The 19453-nt window shown below is 52.5% G+C and overlaps 7 protein-coding genes across 7 annotated transcripts; 5 read left to right on the forward strand and 2 right to left on the reverse strand.

The window, feature by feature from the left end:
• Positions 1–643: 643 nt before the first annotated feature.
• On the forward strand, positions 644–1392 carry QC764_110560 (uncharacterized protein; the record flags this gene model as incomplete). Its single annotated transcript, XM_062942323.1, has 2 exons — positions 644–888; positions 951–1392. The coding sequence occupies 2 exons, from the start codon at positions 644–646 to the stop codon at positions 1249–1251; spliced, it is 546 nt and encodes a 181-aa protein (XP_062805260.1). The 3' UTR covers positions 1252–1392.
• A 178-nt stretch (positions 1393–1570) lies between these two features.
• Positions 1571–3260, forward strand: QC764_110570 (uncharacterized protein; the record flags this gene model as incomplete). Its single annotated transcript, XM_062942324.1, has 2 exons — positions 1571–1872; positions 1996–3260. Exons 1-2 carry the CDS (start codon positions 1740–1742, stop codon positions 3258–3260), a joined length of 1398 nt encoding a protein of 465 aa, XP_062805261.1. The 5' UTR covers positions 1571–1739.
• Positions 3261–4361: 1101 nt separating this feature from the next.
• On the reverse strand, positions 4362–10038 carry OCT1 (Mitochondrial intermediate peptidase; the record flags this gene model as incomplete). Its single annotated transcript, XM_062939908.1, is given in 4 exon segments — positions 4362–5091; positions 5100–5468; positions 5545–6263; positions 7699–10038. Coding segments are annotated over 3 exon segments (3306 nt in total). The 3' UTR covers positions 4362–5091; positions 5100–5221.
• An 877-nt stretch (positions 10039–10915) lies between these two features.
• Positions 10916–12279, forward strand: QC764_110590 (uncharacterized protein). Its single transcript, XM_062942325.1, has 3 exons — positions 10916–11182; positions 11284–11376; positions 11434–12279. Exons 1-3 carry the CDS (start codon positions 11156–11158, stop codon positions 12103–12105), a joined length of 792 nt encoding a protein of 263 aa, XP_062805263.1. The 5' UTR covers positions 10916–11155; the 3' UTR covers positions 12106–12279.
• TPC1 (mitochondrial thiamine pyrophosphate transporter) lies at positions 12119–14608 on the reverse strand. The gene is made up of 2 exons (XM_062942326.1): positions 13409–14608; positions 12119–13339 (listed from the first exon to the last, which is right to left on the reverse strand). Exons 1-2 carry the CDS (start codon positions 13495–13497, stop codon positions 12448–12450), a joined length of 981 nt encoding a protein of 326 aa, XP_062805264.1. The 5' UTR covers positions 13498–14608; the 3' UTR covers positions 12119–12447.
• Positions 14609–14953: 345 nt separating this feature from the next.
• On the forward strand, positions 14954–16156 carry QC764_110610 (uncharacterized protein; the record flags this gene model as incomplete). Its single annotated transcript, XM_062942327.1, has 1 exon — positions 14954–16156. One exon carries the CDS (start codon positions 14954–14956, stop codon positions 16154–16156), a length of 1203 nt encoding a protein of 400 aa, XP_062805265.1.
• A 492-nt stretch (positions 16157–16648) lies between these two features.
• Positions 16649–18021, forward strand: QC764_110620 (uncharacterized protein). Its single transcript, XM_062942328.1, has 2 exons — positions 16649–17216; positions 17282–18021. The coding sequence occupies exons 1-2, from the start codon at positions 16949–16951 to the stop codon at positions 17974–17976; spliced, it is 963 nt and encodes a 320-aa protein (XP_062805266.1). The 5' UTR covers positions 16649–16948; the 3' UTR covers positions 17977–18021.
• Positions 18022–19453: the final 1432 nt, after the last annotated feature.

Consider the following 19453-nt stretch of genomic DNA (forward strand, 5'->3'; position numbering starts at 1 on the left):
GGGGGGAGGGTCGAAAGAGAATGGACCAATAAGATCATCACAAATTCTCCGGCCGAGCTATGTTTCAACCCCCTACCACCCCCCCTTTTGCCACGCCATCCCCCCCATCCCTTGGCTCTTGGGCTCTGGCTGTATGGAAAAGTAAGAAGGTTTCATAGGTTTCCATTACCACCAACCCCTCTGATGGCAAGGGGAGTATGTTAGTGGGATGTTACAGATTGAACGGTTGATCATCGCCGCTTACCTGGAGATCTCCGTAGTTCGGTGATCCCTGGTATGGCATGGGTAGTTGTTGTGAAGGAAAACCACCTGGTCTCCCCCGGGTTCTTTTTGGACTTGTATCTGTTCATCTTACATCCTCGAGTTCGCCATTTGCTTGAACTTCCGACGGCATCCCACGAATCCTTTTTTTTGTTTCGTGGTTGGGGTCAATCACCGATGCTGGCATCATTGTTCTTTTCTTGAATCCTTCTTTTTTTTTTTTTCGTTTCTTGCCGGCTGGGTCTGTGGCCTTTTTTTTTCCTTTTGGTTTCTTTATCTTCCATCTTGCCGTTGTTGTTGTTGTTGTGGTTGTCCATCTCCAGCCTTTTTGAAGAACTACCCCGACAAGCAACGACAGCTTCTCCCACTTGAGCGGCAAAGGATGTTCCCCAAACTCCTCACCACCACCCTTGCGGTCCTCCTCCTCCTCACTTTCTCCCCTCTCGGCGCCCTCTCGGCCCCTACTACAGCGCCAAAACCCCGCTGGTTCGAAACTTATTCTCATGTTGCCCGCCGCGCGATAGTGCCTCAGTCGTATTATGAGGTGCTGCATATCCGGAGACAGCAGTACGCCCTTGCCAATCCGAGGTCTATAGTCAAGGATGTTGTCTGCCTGGACAGAAAGGCGTATGTTCTCCCCTCCTCCCGCCCCTTATCTTTAGTTGGTGTAGGTGGCTAATAAACTGTAGGCATATTGTTGCTCATGACGAAGCCGCTGCCTCGCTCCAGATTTGCAACGGGAGTATAGCTGGCACGGGCAGAGGTCAGTACTGCCAGGACGGGCTGAAGGCAACAGAAGCAAAGGTCGGGACGGCAGTTTTTCGGCTGAAGAGCGTGAACGAGAGGCAGAGTATCAATGTTAGTAGGGAGAGGTGGCAAATGTGTGTGCAGGCGGCTAGGGAGGCTTGTCCTACGGGCGGGTTGAGGGGGATTTGTCTTGGGGCGGCGAGGTGGGGTGGGAGTGTTGGGTTTGAGTTGGGGAATGCTTGAGCTTAGGGGATGTGAAGGAAAATAGAGATGTCTCTTTTGTGATTTTGGACAGGTGTTGGATGCGGTGAAGAGTTCGTATCACAAGTCGAGACTTTTCCATATGCTAGAAGAATTGCCAAATTTTCAAATAAATGACCCTTGATTCTCGAATGGTATTGGGTTAGTCTCGTCAGCATAGCTTAAAAGCAAAGGGGTTGGCAAGGGTTAGGGTTTAACGTGGTTTTGCATCGAAGTGGTCAAGATTGGGGAATCACATGACTTGGTGTCACTCATCAACGCGTCTCATTGTCCTGTCGCCTTCGAACTGGTTTCGCAGGCTCTCATCTCGTCCATCAACTCACCACCCGTTGTATTCACCCGTCAACTTTTTTCATCAAACTGCTGTACATAGATTTACATAATCGACTTAACATTTCATTGTATATCACCCTCACTCTCACCTTTTCTTGCAAGCAACAACACCATCGACTCCCACCTCTGACCACAAAATGCCCCTCGGCATCCAACGCCTCAACGCCAAGAAATCCCAACCCAACGACCGCATCATCTTCATCAAGCCCATCCCCGGGCCCCATGAAGCTATCGCTCAGGATTTCCTCGAGCGAATAGCTGCGCAATGCGGTGAGTTCCCCATCCCTTCGCGCCAGAAGAATCTCTTAACTTCAACCCCATCCTCTCAACTCAACGCATGCCTAACCCTAACCTCCAACCCTCACACTAACTAACCACCCCCTTTTCCATTAGTCCCCATAATGCGCCAACACCACCTCTCGGTCACCTCTTTAGAAGAATTCCCCCCCAACCGTGAATTTGTCGGCCGCAACTTCAACGCCGGCGAGGTAATCCAGCTAGTCCTCAAATCCCATTCGGGTCGTTGGCTCCCCTTCAACTATGTTCAAATGGTCATGATGCATGAGCTCGCCCACAACAAGCAGATGAATCATTCCAAGGCTTTCTGGCAGGTTCGCAACCAGTTTGCTGATGAGCTGAGAGGGTTGTGGCAGAGGGGTTTCACAGGGGAGGGGCTTTGGGGTAGGGGCGCGTTGTTGAGTACGGGGGAGTGGGAGAGGAATGCGGTTGGGGAGGGGGAGGAGTTGCCGGAGCATTTGTGTGGTGGGACGTATCGGAGTAGGAGGCGGGGAAGGAAGAGGAAGGTGAAGGTTGATTGGAGGGAGCAGAGGGAGAGGAGGATACTCAAGAAGTTTGGGGCGGGAGGGGAGAAGCTTGGGGAGGATGAGGCGGTGAAAAAGGAGTTGGAAAAAGGGAAGAAGGTGAAGGGGAAGCCGAGGGTGGCAGGGAGTGGGAGAGGGAGGGAGTTGAGGGCTGCGGCTGCTTTGGCGAGGTTGGAACAGGGGGGGAAGGGGGAGGGGGAGGTGAAGAAAGAGGAGGAGGAGGAGGAGACGGATAGTGGGGATGAATATGAGGAGGATGTGAGCCAGGGTCCGGATGCGGTTGACTTTGATGGGAAGAAATTGCTTGACGGGAAAGGGCAGGGGATGGTGAAGGTTTGCGACGACGAGAATCCCAATGATCAGGATGCGCAGGATGAACTGCGGGAGTTGCAGAATTTTGGGAGGATCAAGAAAGAGCCTGGAACTGGGTCGTTGATTCTCAACTCGGTCAAACCGACACCGATAAAGCCAGACACCTCATCAGAAAAGAGACCACCAGTACCAAAACCGAAAGTCCAGGCACAGTCGTCAAATACCAAACTATTACACCCGAAAGCAGAGCAACCTCAGCCTCTTAAACTGAAAACATCAGCGCCATTACTCACCACTGCCACAACTAAACCGACCAAGTGCCCAACTTGCTCCTTTGACAACGAGCCAATATCCGCCATTTGCGCCATATGCAGCAATGTCCTCAACCCAGCGAGGGTTTCCGACTCCTGGGCATGTACCAGCACGACGTGTACCGGGACAAAGTATCGCAATGCGGGCGACGTTGGAATTTGCGGAGTGTGTGGAGCTCGCAAGCCACAGGCTATATTGGCGGATCAAGCTTAAATCGCCCCTGCGTACCGGGACAGTAAACAAAGGGGGTGACAACGGCGGGGCAACCACCGGGACAGGGATCCTGGTTTAGGGGGGGGTTATGTATGTATATGCCCATGTCAGGATCAAGGGAAGAAAAAGACCCCATCCTACGTCTATGATCTGGCTTACCTTTCATGGCAAGACCAGACTGTTGAACAGCTCTCTTTACGTCATCTCCTTGCCCATCCATCCCATCAGTTCATACCTCTTGTTGACCACTCACTCCCCATTCTTGACCCCCATCTTTCCTATCTAGTTTCCATATCCATATCCCCCCCTTTCCCTCCACCCAATATCACCATTTCTACGAACATCTTCAACACTTCAAACCCTTCCCCCAGTGCGAATAGCCATAGCACACTATCCCTGGGCACTGTTCCAACGCCAAACACAGCCACGCCAGTTTCACCACCACCCACAGATAGCTGTCGAAATTACTATCCAAAATTTCCCCTTTTTAAGTTGGCACAGAATTTTCTTCTTCGCTCCATGTGACCCATAGACCGCATAGATAGCAAAAAAGAATAAACAACAAAACTTAAACCTCTCCACATCACCTGTTGTATATCGTGCCTCAACCGTGAAACCATTTTACCATCCTGTGACATTCAACACCCTCAAATCAAACCGAATGGCACACCACAAAATCATATCTCAAATGTAGTGGCCAACACCCGACCAGAAACAACCACCTCTTTCCCCCTCGACCCTTCTTTCATCTTGAGTTAGACATGTCACATCACCATCACCATCACCAAGCCAATCGCAAACATCTTTTTGACCGCCAAAACCAGAAACATGCCTCTCTTGTGAAGAGAACCATTACGGAGTCCCCTATTCATCTTACCAGCGCCCCCTCTCTCTGCCTATTTACTCACCCTCTTTACAATACAGTCAAAGGCCTTGAAAGAAAAACAAGAAGCCTTTAAACTATCTTGAAAGGCCTATTAACTATCTTCTAACGCCTAATAGTTATAAACGATACTCAGGGGAGCTACCTCTTTGTCTTTTGGGGGAGGGGTGGGGGGGGACCTTGGGTAAATAAACAGGGGGCTCACGTAAAGGTTCTCTCCTATTTTATCCTTGGGACTCTATTGCTCTATTGGGGACTCTATAAGGTATCCAAACCTCTGGTAAGTCTTTCGTTCTATTCATCCTTCCCCGTTTTGTCTACCCATTTCATGCCCATCTTTCTATCCTGGAAAAAAAAACAAAAAGAGAAACATCCTCAGAGTCCCGACCATTTCCCTCGCCATTTCCCTCCCTTCCACCTTTTTTTGGTGATTATTTCCGCTTCATTTTCTCTCCCCTTCTTGCACTCTCGAGTGTTGCTGACCACAATCTGTCGCCAGGCGTGCTCCTCCCAAAGATCCCCCCTTCGGCCGGCCATGCTGCTCTCCTCGGTGACCACCCATCCCCAGTATTATTTATCAAGATTATCCCTTTTCGGGCTTTCTAATCGCCTAAGCAGCGCATACCAGATCCCAAAGCACTGAAACAAAACGAGAAAAACAAACAAAATACAAAATACCACACCTGTTACCACACCAATCGATAACAACACATAAAGTACAACCATATTCCATCCCGAAAACAAGAACAAAACATAAACGAAAAGCTAATGCCTATGATACAGCGTAGAAAATGCTGTTCAAGGCTACCGCCGGCGGTATAGCGGGTATTGTCGTTAAAAATCAGAGTGTGAAATCACGGGTATCTCAAAGCCAACAAAGAACCCCAATCCAAGACCGAAAGAGAACCCGTCAAGGAACTAAAACTTCCTTTGAACAACCACCCCCCCCTCCCCACCCCCCACCCTTCACCACAAAAGGATCAAGCGAAAAAACGCAAGAAAATGAAACCGCAAATCAACTTTGCCCCGAAGCCCAACTCAAGGCAAGAGGCTACCCAAAGACAAAATCGACGCGCCACTAGGGTTGACTATCCAGGGCGGCAAGATTGTCTATCATGGCCTGATCATACCCCTTCGACTTATCATAATCGGCGAGCCACTCGTCCCAAGTGAGGTTCGACAGTTTATCGTCCTCGGTCCAGTGCTGCGAAGACTGCTCAGGACCCAAGGCACCCCTCTCGGGAAAATTGCCCCAGACAACCCTCTCAGGAAAATGCCCCAAAGGCTGTCCTGGAAAGTGCTCGCAATGCGAGCAATAACCGCCGCTGTCACCACCATTAGTCGCAGCACGCAGACAGAGACAAAAGGAATGAGGGGTGGGGAAGAGATGGAAAAGCTCACCATTTCCAATCCGAATCTCGCCGGGTCTCCTGATCGAAGAAAGTGAGCAGCAGCTTCGTGGTGGCAATACCGATCCATCGATGTGCGTTGGTCCTCCACTCTTTCCAATCAAGCTCCAGATCTATATCATTCTCGGCATTCCAATTGAGGGTTCTGTCGAGATGGGAAATGATTCTTGTCCACTCTTGCTCTTCCAACAACTCTTTGGTCTTGGGAGTTGTAGCCGCCTTGACGATCTTGTGACCTTTATTGGACAACGACCGAATCATAACCCGGATTGCCCAATTTTCATGGATGCCATCGTTGGCATCATCATCAAATTGTCCGCATCGGGCCTCGAGGTCGGTCATTTCGAACCTTGTTTCGCAGATATAGAGCCGCATGAAACAGCGGGCGCAGAACAGATTTGTGCGCTCGTGGTAGGGGACAGTCTTGTCGGCAGCCTCAAGGTGCCGTTGCACAAAGAGAGAGTTGCAGCGCTTGCATGCCTTGTAGTTCCCTTCTGGGCGGTTCGACTGGCTATTAAGAAGAGACCGGCCATTGTTCGTCTGCCCATGCTCACGCCTGCTCTTCTTGTTGGGGACTGGAGAGTCACCATTGCTGACCGCAGCAGAAATCGACTGACCAGTCAGAGGAGACGAGTCGCTACTCATCGACTGGCTCTTTCGCTTGATCGATTCCCGGCTCTCGCGTTCCGGGTTGCTGGGATGAATGTCGGCCTGGTCGCACGGTTGTGAGTTCATGGAAAGCAAAGCAAACGGACGGAAGGGGGAAATCGCGAAAGAACCTACTGGGTTTCCAACAATGATCGTGTCACCAACGGCATTGCTAGAGGGTCGTCTGGCTTGAGGGACGCGAGGTTGCAACATGGGTCGAAGACGAGACGGTTCGACTGTACTAGGGGCAAAAACCGCTGCATGTCTGGTGGGAATCGAAGGAAATGGAGACATCATTCCTGTCGGGGAGTTGGTAAACCGTGGAGGCCATTCCGACGGTCGGCGTGTCGTCATGGCTGCCAAGGGGGGATTAGGTTCAGGGGCGGCTGCGGTCGGATTTGTTGAGAAGGGTGTTAGTGAAGAGCTGGCCTGGGTCGGGCGCCCGCTTCTTGATGAAGAAAATCCTCTCGCTGGAAACATCTTTTTCTCGCTGGAATGTCCAGTAGGATGCTCGAGTCGCGACCAACTTGGGTTCTTCGAACACGGGTGTGGTTGAGGCGTCTTAGGCAAACATCGGGGCCGCACGCCTCGCCGACGATAGCGTGGAAGTAATTGATGCTTGTGTGGAGCGAGGAAGGGGAAGGAAGAGGGGAGAGGGGAGAAGGGGAGGAGGGAAAAGACGGATGGTAATGGGGACGGTTATAATGTTAACGAAAATAAAAAACGGGGGGATACACTGGGGAGGCAAGATACGTTTAACAGTGGCCTACGCACTGTAAAACGACCAAAGATGGCGAGGGTTGCTCTGGGGAAAGAAGCAAACAGTGCTCCACGGTGACAATAGTAGCCAAACTACGGATATAGTGAAAATGCTACTGGACAATGGAAAGGAGTGGATGGGAGTTGGTGGTGGTGAAGGCGATGGCGGAGGGGGGGTTGCTCTCGGGCCCAACGACAGGCATACTAGGTGGAGGTGGAAGGTAATCCAAGAGAGGGCGAGTCTATCCAGGTCTAATTACTGAGTGGAAACGGACAACTTGACGATAACCTTAAAATTATTTTGTTGTGCCGCTTTATGTATGGGTTATGCCTGCCTCGGTAAATGTCTCCTCAACCTGAGTTGGACGAACCACCGTAACACAGTTCAAGACGATTGTTCATGTGAGTATTGTCCTGGCGTGAATGCTGTGCATCTTTTGTTGTCTCTACTTGGTGAATATAGTTACGGTGACTGGCTGAAGGTAACTTCACATCTATCCCGGAACAGAACCCCAACCTCATGTAATCTTGTAAGGTCAAGCCTCAGCATCACCCACAAATCAGCCAGACCCCTTCCTCCGTATCCCAAGCCCGTTGTTGAGAGAACCGCCCAATGTTCTAGACATGTGAAAGATGAGGTGGACTTGAATTTATTTCTATAAACGTCCGCGATTTTTACATCATACATATTCATACAACCGGCTTCCCACTAGTGACTTCCTGCCCCCCAACTGCCCACCAAAGCCATGGCCTTCTCTCCGCCATCAGCCAGCCTCTCGTCCTTCAAAACATCAGAGAGGCATGTCCATGGGTCACGACCGCCGCCCCACTTGAGGAGGCTCTCCTTAAGCCTCTCCCCGTTTTGTCTATCTAGCGCCAAGCCGTTTGCGCCACCGGAAAATACCACGTCCCAAACCCGTTGGGCCAGCACCTTGTCGAACAGATAGCTGTAGTAAGTGCTTCCGTACCCAGACAAATGCCCAAAAAAGCCCTGCCATCTCGTGTCCTCTGGATCAGGCTGCATGCTGCTGAGCTCTCTCTGAATCTGGTGGAATATCTTGGTAGAGTCAAACCCAGGTCGATTAGCTTCAGCTGAGTGAAGCCTTTGGTCCAGCATTGCCATGATAATCTGGTTTTCAGTGTCCAGACCCTCGAACCTCCGCGCCTGGTGGAGCTTTTGAGTTACCAGCTTGTAAGGAAGCGGCTCGTTCGTCTGGTAATGCCGAGCAAATAACTCCAGCACGGCCGGGTCGGCGGCAAAGAACTCCATCAATGTCGATGGCAGCTCCGCCAGGTCTGTAGCGCACCTGGTGCCAGATACATTCTGGAACGAGGTACGAGCTAGGATCGAGTGTATGGCGTGGCCCATCTCATGAAAGAGCGTTTCCAACTCGTAAAAGTTCAGGAGAGCAGGCTGGTCCCTGGCGGCCTGGGGAAAGTCGCAGACGAGGGCGATGGTGGGAAGCTGCATAACGGCCTTTCCACGCTTGGAGTACATCATCCCGTCGTTCGCCGCCTGCTCCGGGGTCGGGAAAGACTGAGCATCTGGATCGTGTTTGCTCTCAAGCCAGATCTCGTCCACCTCCTCTGCCGAGATCTCGCGTGAGCAGCGGAGCGTAAAGTGAGCTGGGTTGGGCGACTTGTCTGGCCGGTAGAAAAGATCACAGTATAACACAGCCACCACGCCATCTGTATCAGACACGACATCAAGGCGGCGCACATCCGGATGCCATGTCTCTCCCGGCAATGTTTGCGTTGGCACAAATCTGATGCCGTACAGTTGAGTGAAAAGCCTGGAGAGGCCCTGCATGACGACGCCTACAGAAAAGTAGGCGGAGAGGTCATCCGACCGCGTCGGCGCCCTCTCTGATCTTCGAAGAGCCTCCTGGTAGTAGTCCTTATCCCAAGGGTAAACCTCCTCAGACTTGCCTGTCTCCCTCTCCTTCAACATTCTGAGCTCGGCCAATTCTGTTTTGGCTTTGTGCCCGTTGCTATGTGCCAGGGCACGGAGAAATTGGTCCACCGCCTCTGGGCTTTTGGCCATCATGCGATCACGAAGAGCCAGATGGCCATAACTCTCAAAGCCTGAGAGATCGGCGAGCTCGCCTCTCAACTTGACCATATGCTCGAGCATAGCTACCGAGCGGGTAGATGCTGTACGAGAAGCGTGATAGAGAGCACGCCTGACCTCAGGATCCTTGACCGTCCGCAACGCCAAAGTGGCTTTTGAACCCAGTGTCTCCAAGGTGGTCTGGCCAAACCGAGTGGCCAATCTGACCTCTACCGGGTCCATGCCCATAAGCTTGCTGCTCGGCACAGTAATCTCGGGGTACTCTGGCTTCATCCCCTGGATGAACCGAGACCCAACTGTGCTGATTTGCGACGACAACCACACGAAACGCTCCCGGTGCCTTTGGCTCAGGTTGACGGCAGACTTGGTGAAATCCAACCTCAACACCTCAGCAACAGCCTTTTCCTCTTCTGACCACACAGACGTAACATCGGGGTTCGACATGGCCTTGATCAGCTGATCGTATAAGCCAGTCATGGTGTTGAGCTCGTTCATGTACTGATATACCAAATCCCAGGCTTGGTCGGCGCTGCGCTGGGTGAGAAGCTCTGGGTGTGTCACACGGACGAAATCGCACATATCGAGAACTCGACAAAGGATATCGCTCAACCTGTCAAGTTGGCGAACAACTCCTCGATATTCCTCCACCGTCTTTGCCGATAGCACCTTGTCGACGGTGGCCCGCGCTCTCTTCAAGCTCACCTGGGCGAAGGTGAGGAACCCACTAGGTGTCCTCAGATACTGATTCCTAAAAAGACCGACCGGTTTGTTTATGTACGGCGGTGCCGAAAACTCCTTCCAATGCGTCGACGAATCGAAAATATCGCGGAGCAAAAGGTCGTCATGCCGTTCATAACCCTTGGGCGGGGTGTGAATGAAGGCAGACACTGGGCCCAAAGCATCTACCGAGAGCCATCTTCGTTGCGTGTGGGACAAACAACAGCTAGAACATATTGGTCGCCTCAGCCGGGTCGACCGTAAAAGTTGGGACTGTATCGATTTCAACATGGCTGCGATTGACAAGGGGGGCTCGAGAGCTTTGTCCCTAGCTCGGCATTGGTGTAAATGAGTGGAGGGGTGCTGGCAAAGTTGAAGATGAACTCAACCGCGCCCAGTCACCGCTGGGCTACCTAGAGCCGGACGCCACCTATGTCGATAACCTCCTTCTGCCCTCCCCAATGTGATCCAGTTATTTTCGAAACTTCGCGAGCAGGCACACGAGCAGTTGCAGGGGTTTGTCGTCTGTCGAGGTGGGATGGCAGAGGCCCAAAAAAATGGCAAGTCAAAATTCCGAGTACGGTGGTATTGGTTTGCCTCTGTCTAACCTTATATAAAAAGGGTTAGGGCTGTGGCAGTGATAGCAGCTGCGCTTGTTTGGCTGCGGCTATAGTGTGAGACTTTAAGCGGACTTTGCTATATGACTGGCAACTCGGACCACCCCCCGACATCTGTGTAAGCTAAGTCACTTAACTGCTCACCTAACTGAGCCAAAGCTAATTTAGACTATTAGGCTTAATTGGGCAGCTCATCCAGATTTTTGGACTTCAAGCATAAAGTTCACTACGAAAGTCATGCTTTTAAATTAAAAGTACGATACTACTATATTATTATATAAAAACTAGTATGCGTGGGAGCCTTTATCACTACTAGAAAAGCTTCCTATATTTATTTATACTTTAATTGACTATAGTGTAGTTAAGTTGTAATTGATTAAGTAAAGTTGTGTACGCAGCTAACTAATTTATGAAAGTTGATTAGCTGCTTAAGTAGTCAAATTAATTGCCGGGTCTTTGCTGGGTGGCCTGTGCGGCCTTCAAAGGTGGTCCGAGTTGCCAGTCATCTAGTAGACTCCCTGGGTTGACAATGCCAAGGCCACTCTTTGTAGGGCCAAAAGGGTTCTGAGACAGTGACGAACGAATACCACCGTACCGAGATCCCGGAAATAGCCGCACCCGCATCTGATCCCAGCCAGCATTGCAACTTCCAGGTTCCCAAATCCCGGTCGTTTTGAACTTTGAAGCTCTCGACCACAGACGACGCCTGCTCCCCGGGCCACGATCTTTTACCAGCCCTCCTTTTTCCTCTTCCTCTTCGTCGCAAGGGAAAATCCAATTGGGTCGAGACCATGGCCACCAGACTGCTGTTTCAACGGGTAAGTCTTTGTCCCGGATGCAGCTACCTATCCATCCCGCCTTGCACCTAGCGTCATATATACATCTATCTACAAATCGCTAACATGTCTCTCCTCTCCAGCGAGCCGCGCCATTGACGGCCGCCGTCCTCGTCGGCAGCATCGCCTTCTCTCCCTCCCTCGCCCATGCCGAAGCCCCCAACGGTCGTCAGTTTGTACGTCAAGCACCTCTCTACCAAACCATACCATCACCCCACTAACACACGCCCCAGCCCAGAAAACCCATCTACGACGACGACCTCGACGACCTCCTCCCCACCTCCAAAACCCTCCCCGCTCCCCCCAAGCCAGCAGCAACCGAGCCAACAACACCCTCCACCTCCCTCATCACCCTCCCCACCACCTCCGAACCAGCCGTCATCAAAAAAGAAACCCCCACCGACCTCCTCGCCCAGCGAATCCGCTCCGCCCGCCTCTACCTCTACCACCACTCCTGCATCCTCGAAGACGCAGTCAACTCCTCCCTCTCCCGCGCCTTCGACCTCGAGCAATCTTTTACTTCCACCATCTCCGGCCTCGCCCCCGACCGTGCCTCAGGAGAAAAGCTCATGCCCGGAGCCATCTATGTCCTCGTAGCCGGAATGGCAGGCAGCATTGTCGCCCGCAACAGAAACGTCCTCCTCCGCACGGCGACACCCCTGGCGTTGGGCATCACCGCCGCTTGGACCGTCCTCCCCGTCACGATGACAAATGTCTCGGAGCTGCTGTGGTATTACGAGAAGAAGGTACCTGCGGTGGCGGAGGCGCATCTGCAGGTTAGGGAGGGGGTGGAGAAGGGTGTTTACATGGCAAAGGTGCATGCCGAGCTGGCGCAGAGGAAGATTGAGGAGGGGGTTAGGGAGGTTAGGGAGGGGTTGGAGGGGTGGGTTAGGAAGGGGAAATAAATGAAAAGGGGGATGGTTGTGTGTTGTGAGGTAGACAAAAAGGGGGGTTGGGAAAAAGTGATATGTGTACCTAGCCTGGGAGAAGGGGTAGCAGAGGCGGTAGCGGAATTATCCCTCTTGTATCAATACGTAGAAAGCTTGCCATTTTTTAAAAGTCAGAAAAGGCTTGGGGGGTAGAATTATACTGTTTCTCTTTTGAATTGTGAGAAATTGACTCTCAACTCTTATTTGCGGTATGTTCATGTAAGTGGTGTGGTCTATTATGTACAATTCTCATCTAACTAATATCCCGTTTCTACAGTGCTGTATCCTTGTATATACCCATTTTTGCTACCCAAACCTTCAAATCCCCTTGACGTTATTCCCCCCTGTTCCAAAACTCCCATAAAACCTCAACGCCCGCTCATAAGTCCACATGGTCACCGCGCTCGCCGGCGCAGCCTTGACCAAGCTCACCGTCAACCCCCTATACAACCCCCTCACCCCCTCCCGCGCTACAATCTCCCTCATCGTACCAAATGTCCCGTGGGTATACTCTGGTATATTCTTATGCACATACCCCCCCCTCGTCGGGCCCTGCACCTGTATTCTCTTTCTCACCAAATCCAACGGAAACGTCCCTGTTTTGGCAGTAACAGAAGCTATCGTCCCTGCCAATGCCCCGCCTGAACTGAAGGGAAGCTCCAGCTTTGACAATTTGGGACGGAGGGTCTCGTACACGGCGAAGAACGTCCCCATAAAGGGGATGATCTGTCCCAGGGCGGGGGCTAACCCCCGGAAGAAACCTTTGTACCCCTCCTGGTGATGGATCTGTCTGATGGCGGGGAGGAAGCCCTTGTAGATTTTGTCATTGCCCTGGGCGGCGAAGCGGGTTCGTAGGAGGTCGAGGGGGTAAGTGGCTGTTGTGCCTGTTGCTCCGGCTGCCGCGCCGGAGATGAAGGATTCTGCTGATGGGGGGAGGGTAGACTCGCCGAGGGTGGAGTGGAGGAGGAGAGTGGTTTGGCGGTAGGTGGTGAACTGGACGGCGAAGTAGCAGAGGTACAGGAGTTCGGCGGGGAGGTTTCCTTTCCAGAGGCCGGTGAGGCCTTCAGACCGAAATATGGAGAGGAGGGTGGGGAGGGTGCCTTTGTAGATAGGGGAGCCGTGGAGGTTGCGGGTGGAGAGGGGGTCGGAGAGGGAGTGGGTTTGGAGTTGGAGGCGGATTTTGACTACATCTAGGGGGGCTATGACGAAGCTATTCAGAGACATGGGGTTAGGGTGGGTTGGGGTATAGAAAAGGGGGTGGAGGAGGTGAGGAGCATACCGAGAGACTACACCGGCTGTGGCGCCGGCGGCGGTGACTTGGAGGCGGGTGCCTTCATCTTTGAGGCGGTCGCCTGGTTTGGCTGACATTCATTCAGTGGGGGGTGACGAAGGTGTCGTCGTTAAAGATATGACGAGCCAAAGAGAGGATGACGACGCAGGGATGGTTGATATGCAGGCGCACGCACTAGGACAACAAGCTTTTTGCGCCTCTTTATTTTGGTCCGTCCGGTGTCTGTGGGTGATCTTCAAGGAAGGTAATGGGAAGCTCGATCAAGCTGCAGTTGTAGCTTTGGGCAAAAAAGCAAGATGCGTTGCTAGAGCCTTCCAGAGCGATTGCGTGTTCAAAAATGGAAAAAATGCACTGAAGACAGCTCGGTAAGTTGCGTGTATGCTTGGAAATGCAGCTACATGAATCTCATGTCCTCATACGCCAGGGGCGCGGCTTATCGCGATTGATGGTGGTGTTGTGTATTTTTGGACCTCAAATCTGAAGATATCAAAAGCAGTGACGACATTGCTGTCAGTTGACAGGGGGCTATAACTTTTTTTTTCTGCTGGTTGAGGGAGCGCACGGAACAAGCCGCCGCCTAGATCTCTTGACCACCTAAACCACGAGTCCAAAGCCATATTGTGTATCACCCCGATCTGCAGTGTGAACACACGCGGATGGACAACGACCGACTGACGAGCGCAGCGATTGACGAGATATTCAGAAGAAGAGCAAAGATCCATGGGGATCTGAGAACAGATGCATTGCATGGAGCAGAAAGAGGCGTCTTATCTGCATCCGACATCCCGAATCCACCTCGCTCAAGCGTCGGCAGCCTTTTCACCGCGAGCCGGGGCAGTGTCGGCAGCTCTCTCTCACAGGCAGGCACCTTCCCCGCGACCACTGGGCTCCGCCGTCATTGCAGCACGGGGTGCAATAAGTCGAGCTCTGATTGGTTCCATCCGCCCGAATCGCAGCTTAGCGGCGGGACCCACCTCAACTTGGCTGAAATGCCCTGAACTCTCAGCGGGTCAGCGGCCACACGGAAGGGCTTTGTTACATCAGAGTCGAGATGCACGCCTTAACACGCCGTTCCTCCGTTCCCGTGTGAGGTTCGAGTGGGGTTCCGGACCCTCATGTTGAGGTTCCTCCTCGTCGTGAAACCTACAGGCCACGGCAACTTCGGCCGATTTCACCCAGATATCAAGACGTCGTCCCCCTCCTGCGCTATCGCTAGCCACAGGAGAGTCTGTCCTCTCTGCATCTCTCTGCGTCTCTCTGCATCTCTCGTCTCGCCGTGTTGCTCATCCACCACCCAAACATTCATCTGCATGACGAGTTAGCGGCATGTGATCTTGTTTTACACCTGCCCTGCGTATGAGACATTCTGGCACGGCCCCTGGAGCCTTCATATAGACGACCTGGTTCTTCCATCTTCTTGCTTTTTTATACAATATCAGCTCAGTCCCACTCAGATCCGCTACTATCCACCTACCTACCCCCCCTTAACACTTCACCTCATCCAACAAACAACCACATCAATTACGCATCAGGATGACTTCACAACAAATCTCGCCGCCAGACTTTGGCAGACTTGTAACACCCCTCCTCTCGGCTCTCCCGGGCGCCTCCGTCTCAACTCAGCCACCCAGCACCGTCCTCCCACTCCTGTCCCCAATCCTCAGACAGCGGGTGAAGCTCATGTCAGAAGCCAGCCAAGAACCATGGATCAGACTGTTGACATATGATACCGCCAAGGTGTCCAAGTTGACCAGCATTGCGCAGAGCGGCAGTTTGGAACCGCACCCAGTATCCGGCGAGATCGAGCTGGACTGGGACTACAATGTGGAGATCAGATATAAGAGGCTAGACGAGGAGACTCTGCAGGCACTTGTCGTTCTCAAAGATTTTGATCTGTTTGTTCGGCTGGTGTACTGCATAAACGATGCCGATGGTGAGGGGGGACCCAACGGATGGCGAACTGGCGAAGTTGGCACAGCCAGCAGCCACTCACCACTGACCGAGTTTGGCGGCTTCCAGAGCGTCTCGGAAGCTGAGGCGGCATTCCAGGCGACCAAGGCGGGAGGAAACAGGCAGCCCAGCACCAACGGTATCCGGGGAGTGGCGGTAGCTATGAACACTACCGCTCAAGAAGAAGAGGACGATGACGATGACTACTGGGCTCGCTATGACGCAACACCCGCCAGAACCCCAGCCATGAAGCAATCCCCCGCTCCGCAATCCATGCGTCCTGAGCAACCGGAAATCCAGCGTACGCAATCGGCTGAAGACGCATATTACGCCCAGTACGATGATGTCCAGCCCGCCATGGACCCACATGATCCCGACGAGGAGGTTGAGCAAGTCGAGGCGCCCCCACCACTGGGCATAAACAGACCGGCTGGCTCCCGTGACTGCGGTGGACTCAACGAAATGACCGGATCGTGGACATTGGAGCCACCAAAATCACCTTCTGTCCGCTCAACCCGGTCGCAGGAGGATGAAGAGAGGACGGCAAACCTCCTTCATCCTCGTCCTGCCTCCAGCGCCAGCTCCAACGGGTCATTGACAGTTGCCAAACTGGAAGAGAGCGCAGAGCGTCGCGAGCAGAGTGAGTTTGGTGTTAAGCAGCACATCTCCAGGAGTATCAGGAGTTTGTTTCTACTTTCACGGTCGGCGGGGATTGACAGCGCCGAATTCGAACGGATGGTCAAGACTGAGATGGATGTGTTGAGCATGGTGGAGGATGATATCTGAAGTTGCTCACCAGGGACTTGTACATATATGACTGATGGAGTTTTTTGGCATATTTTTTTCTGCGTGGGATTTTTTCATGTCTGGCATTGGTGTTTAGAGAATGGGTTTTGGTGGTAGGGGAGTTCCGTTTTCATGAATCGTTCATCCCCTTGGATGAGGGGGGGTTGGTTTGGTTGAGTTGCATCAAGGCATTTTCCTTGTTGACTAATTTGGTCTTTGAGGGTTTGTGGGCTTCGATGGGTAAATGTGTTGTCAGAGTTATGGGCATTATGGTTCATTTACGAAGATATCAGAAATAGTTTTGGGAATGAAACACTTTCAAAGACGAGCTAAAGAGAGAGTTGGTGTGAGTGTGTTGTTGGTTCTTCAAACGCTTGGCTCGACCAGGGCTGGTTAGGGTGCTCTGACTGCCTTGACTTACAACCTCCAAGGGAAGAGAAGGTATGCATGCTCGAGTTGAACTTCCCAAAGACATTCATCACACATGAGAAAACGAAATCCTCTCTTCATTGAAGAAGAGATCTGCCTCATCAAAGTCCCCGACAACACAACTGAGAAACCCACCCCATGCAACCAAGGGTTAGGGTCAGTTACTCATAAAGCTTAAACCCTGCAAAGCTGCCTAGCCAATCAGGCAAAAGCCGCTCCGTGCCGGGCGGGCAATTCAGAAAAAAGTTCCCAAGTTGAGTTGTGAGGCTCGATTGACAAGCGTTGGCCCATTGGCGATAGCGACAAGGGACGAACGACAATCCGACAACCTCCCTCCACACACCACACACACACACATTCACCATGCTGCGTCCAAGGTTAAGGATACCGCGGGCCTCCTCGCCCTTTGCCCTCCCCGCCTCCCGGTCGTCAACCGCTGGCCAGCTCCTGCCCCTCGCCTACAGGTCATCATACCACACCGTTCCCGTGCTGGAGAACATCCCAGAGAAGGAATCCGAAGATGGGCAGAAATACAGGTCAATCGACGGGTTCCTGTCCCCTATGGCTTTCACGACCGCCTGGGATTACTACCAGACCCATGTGTTGTCCAACTTGAACCGTCTCTGTGCTGGTACGTTTTCTTCTAACTGCCCCATGTGGGGGAAGGACTATAGCTGATTTTGGTGGTGGGAATAGAAACCAACAACGACAGCCTCCTCCTCAAAGACGTCGTCCTCGCCACGGCCCGCGACCCGGCCCAAGCAGCTACTTTTAATTATGCCTCGGCGGCGCACAACAACCACTTCTTCTTCAAGTGCCTGTCCCCTACCGAGACAAAAGCCGAGGACATGCCAGCTCAGCTGAAGGACGCTCTCGTCAAGTCGTTTGGCTCGCTCGACGCGCTCAAGGAGCTGATGGTCAACACGGCCACTTCCATGTTTGGTCCCGGGTTTGTCTGGCTCGTGCGGAGCGACAGGCCCAAAGACCCGCACCAGTTCCGGGTTTTGACGACATACTTGTCTGGCTCGCCTTACCCGGCCGCACACTGGCGGAAGCAGAGCTTGAACACTGCTACGGATGTTGGGGAGTCGAGCGAGAGGGGGATTCAGGCGGGGAAGCAGTATTTGGAGAATAGCGCTCGGGGTGCGGGGTGGAACGCGAGCGCGTATAAGAAGGATGATTTTGCGCCCGGGGGGGTGCTTCTGGAGCCGGTGCTGTGCTTGAACACGTGGGAGCATGCGTGGTTGTTTGAGTATGGGTTTGGGGGGTCGCCGAAGAGTGTGTTGGATAAGGTCAAGGGGGCAAGCGGGGGTGGCGGAGAATCAGAAGAGTGGGAAGGAGGTATATGCGGAGAGGTGGTGGGATTTTGTGAATTGGAATGTGGTGGATAGGTTGGCTTTTCCGGGGGGAACGAAGATATAGATGGATGGGATGGGGGGAAACCTGCCCCTGGGGATGGGAGAAGAGGGAGGGGGGGGTTGGAGGAATTTGTTGTGTATAATATGATGGATGGGGCTGATGATATCATGTCGAGCCCTGGTAGAGAAAAATAGGGGAGGAAGGGGGGTGGTGGATTTGTACAAATATTTGAAAAACAATAGAATCTGTGTACAGTGGTTAGTGTGTCTCGAGAACATGTGGTTGGTGTGCCTTTGAAAGCATACAGCTGTGTCTTTTAAGGATGATGAATACTCCTCGGCGGTATCTCGAGTGCTGCCCCTTTGATGCTTAGAATGCTGACAACTCATCTACTCGACAAGACTTTCCTTTTTAACCAAACAAAGGTTGGCACCTTCCTTCTGGCAGTCACTGCCTACCAGAATCACACGTGAAACTAGAATTGTGCGGCTGCCTGTCCTCGTTCTTGCAGTTCAAAGGCACGAGGAAGGTGCACCTGGCCAGAGATGAACGTCATGTAGATGCCAGACCACAAGCTCAAATCTTCCTCCTGCAACCCATTGCCAGACCGTTCAACCACAGCTTTTAACTACGGTACCGTCCACATCCATTTCATCCACATTCGTTACAGCAGCATTTCACACACACACACACACACACACAACTGTTAGCCTGAACAAGCCATACGCTTCACCAGCACCACTTAACCTGATCCGCCATCAGCCAATCCCCGGAAACTCAAGCCACCGTTGGGTTGCTGTGCTTGTGACCCCAGGCGAGCAAAAGAGAGCTGATGAATAGTCCACGCCTAACGGAAAGCTAAACCTTGTACTGTCAAACCAGAGATATATCAGTACCAAAGACACACAAAAACACAAAAAGACAACGAGGCTGACACCGGGCCAAATCCAAAACCGCCACTGCTTTACGCGTACTTTCATTATCCCCTAACGCGTAGGAGCCATGTCTTCCACCACCTCAAGCTTGTCCGACTCAGCCGGGCCCAAGCCAAGGCCACCATCCCCAGATTCCAGAGGTTCGTCTAGTCCTCCTCCGGTGAATCACGTCAACGATTAGAGGACGGAGAAGATGTTTCGCCAGGACATGTGCCGGGCGGTGGGGCTGTTGTCGGAATACAAGGCCCTTTGCAGGCAGGTGAAGGAGATGAGTTTGGAAAGACTGAAGGAGGGTTGGGCTTTGTCGGCGGAGACGAGATTGGGGTTGAATTGTTGTTTGTCTTATTTGACTGGGACGGGGCAGCATGAGGATTATGTCAAGTGGGAGGGAGTTGAGGCGTGCGATGCCTGCGTTGGAGAATTGGATTTCGTTGGTGGAGTGGGAGGTTGATCGGGAGAAGTGCAGGGTTGAGGAGGGGGGTTGGTGAGGAATTTGGAGAGTTGGGAGGTGAGAGATGGGAAGGGGAAGGGGGAGGTTAATGGAGGGGGTGTTGGGGGGTGAGTGAGGGAGATG

Source organism: Podospora pseudoanserina, chromosome 1 (assembly GCF_035222485.1).
Source record: "Podospora pseudoanserina strain CBS 124.78 chromosome 1, whole genome shotgun sequence".
In the NCBI taxonomy this organism is placed as follows: domain Eukaryota; kingdom Fungi; phylum Ascomycota; class Sordariomycetes; order Sordariales; family Podosporaceae; genus Podospora; species Podospora pseudoanserina.

Excerpts from the sequence above, each read along its gene's own strand:
- QC764_110590 (XM_062942325.1), top strand. The coding sequence starts at position 11,156 with ATGGCCACCAGACTGCTGTTTCAACGG. Across the intron at positions 11,183-11,283 it reads CCAGACTGCTGTTTCAACGG|CGAGCCGCGCCATTGACGGC; the intron begins GTAAGTCTTTGT and ends TCTCCTCTCCAG. Across the intron at positions 11,377-11,433 it reads CCCCCAACGGTCGTCAGTTT|CCCAGAAAACCCATCTACGA; the intron begins GTACGTCAAGCA and ends CACACGCCCCAG.
- TPC1 (XM_062942326.1), bottom strand. The coding sequence starts at position 13,497 with ATGTCAGCCAAACCAGGCGACCGCCTCAAAGATGAAGGCACCCGCCTC. Across the intron at positions 13,340-13,408 it reads ACAGCCGGTGTAGTCTCTCG|CTTCGTCATAGCCCCCCTAG; the intron begins GTATGCTCCTCA and ends GTCTCTGAATAG.
- QC764_110620 (XM_062942328.1), top strand. The coding sequence starts at position 16,949 with ATGCTGCGTCCAAGGTTAAGGATACCGCGGGCCTCCTCGCCCTTTGCC. Across the intron at positions 17,217-17,281 it reads CTTGAACCGTCTCTGTGCTG|AAACCAACAACGACAGCCTC; the intron begins GTACGTTTTCTT and ends TGGTGGGAATAG.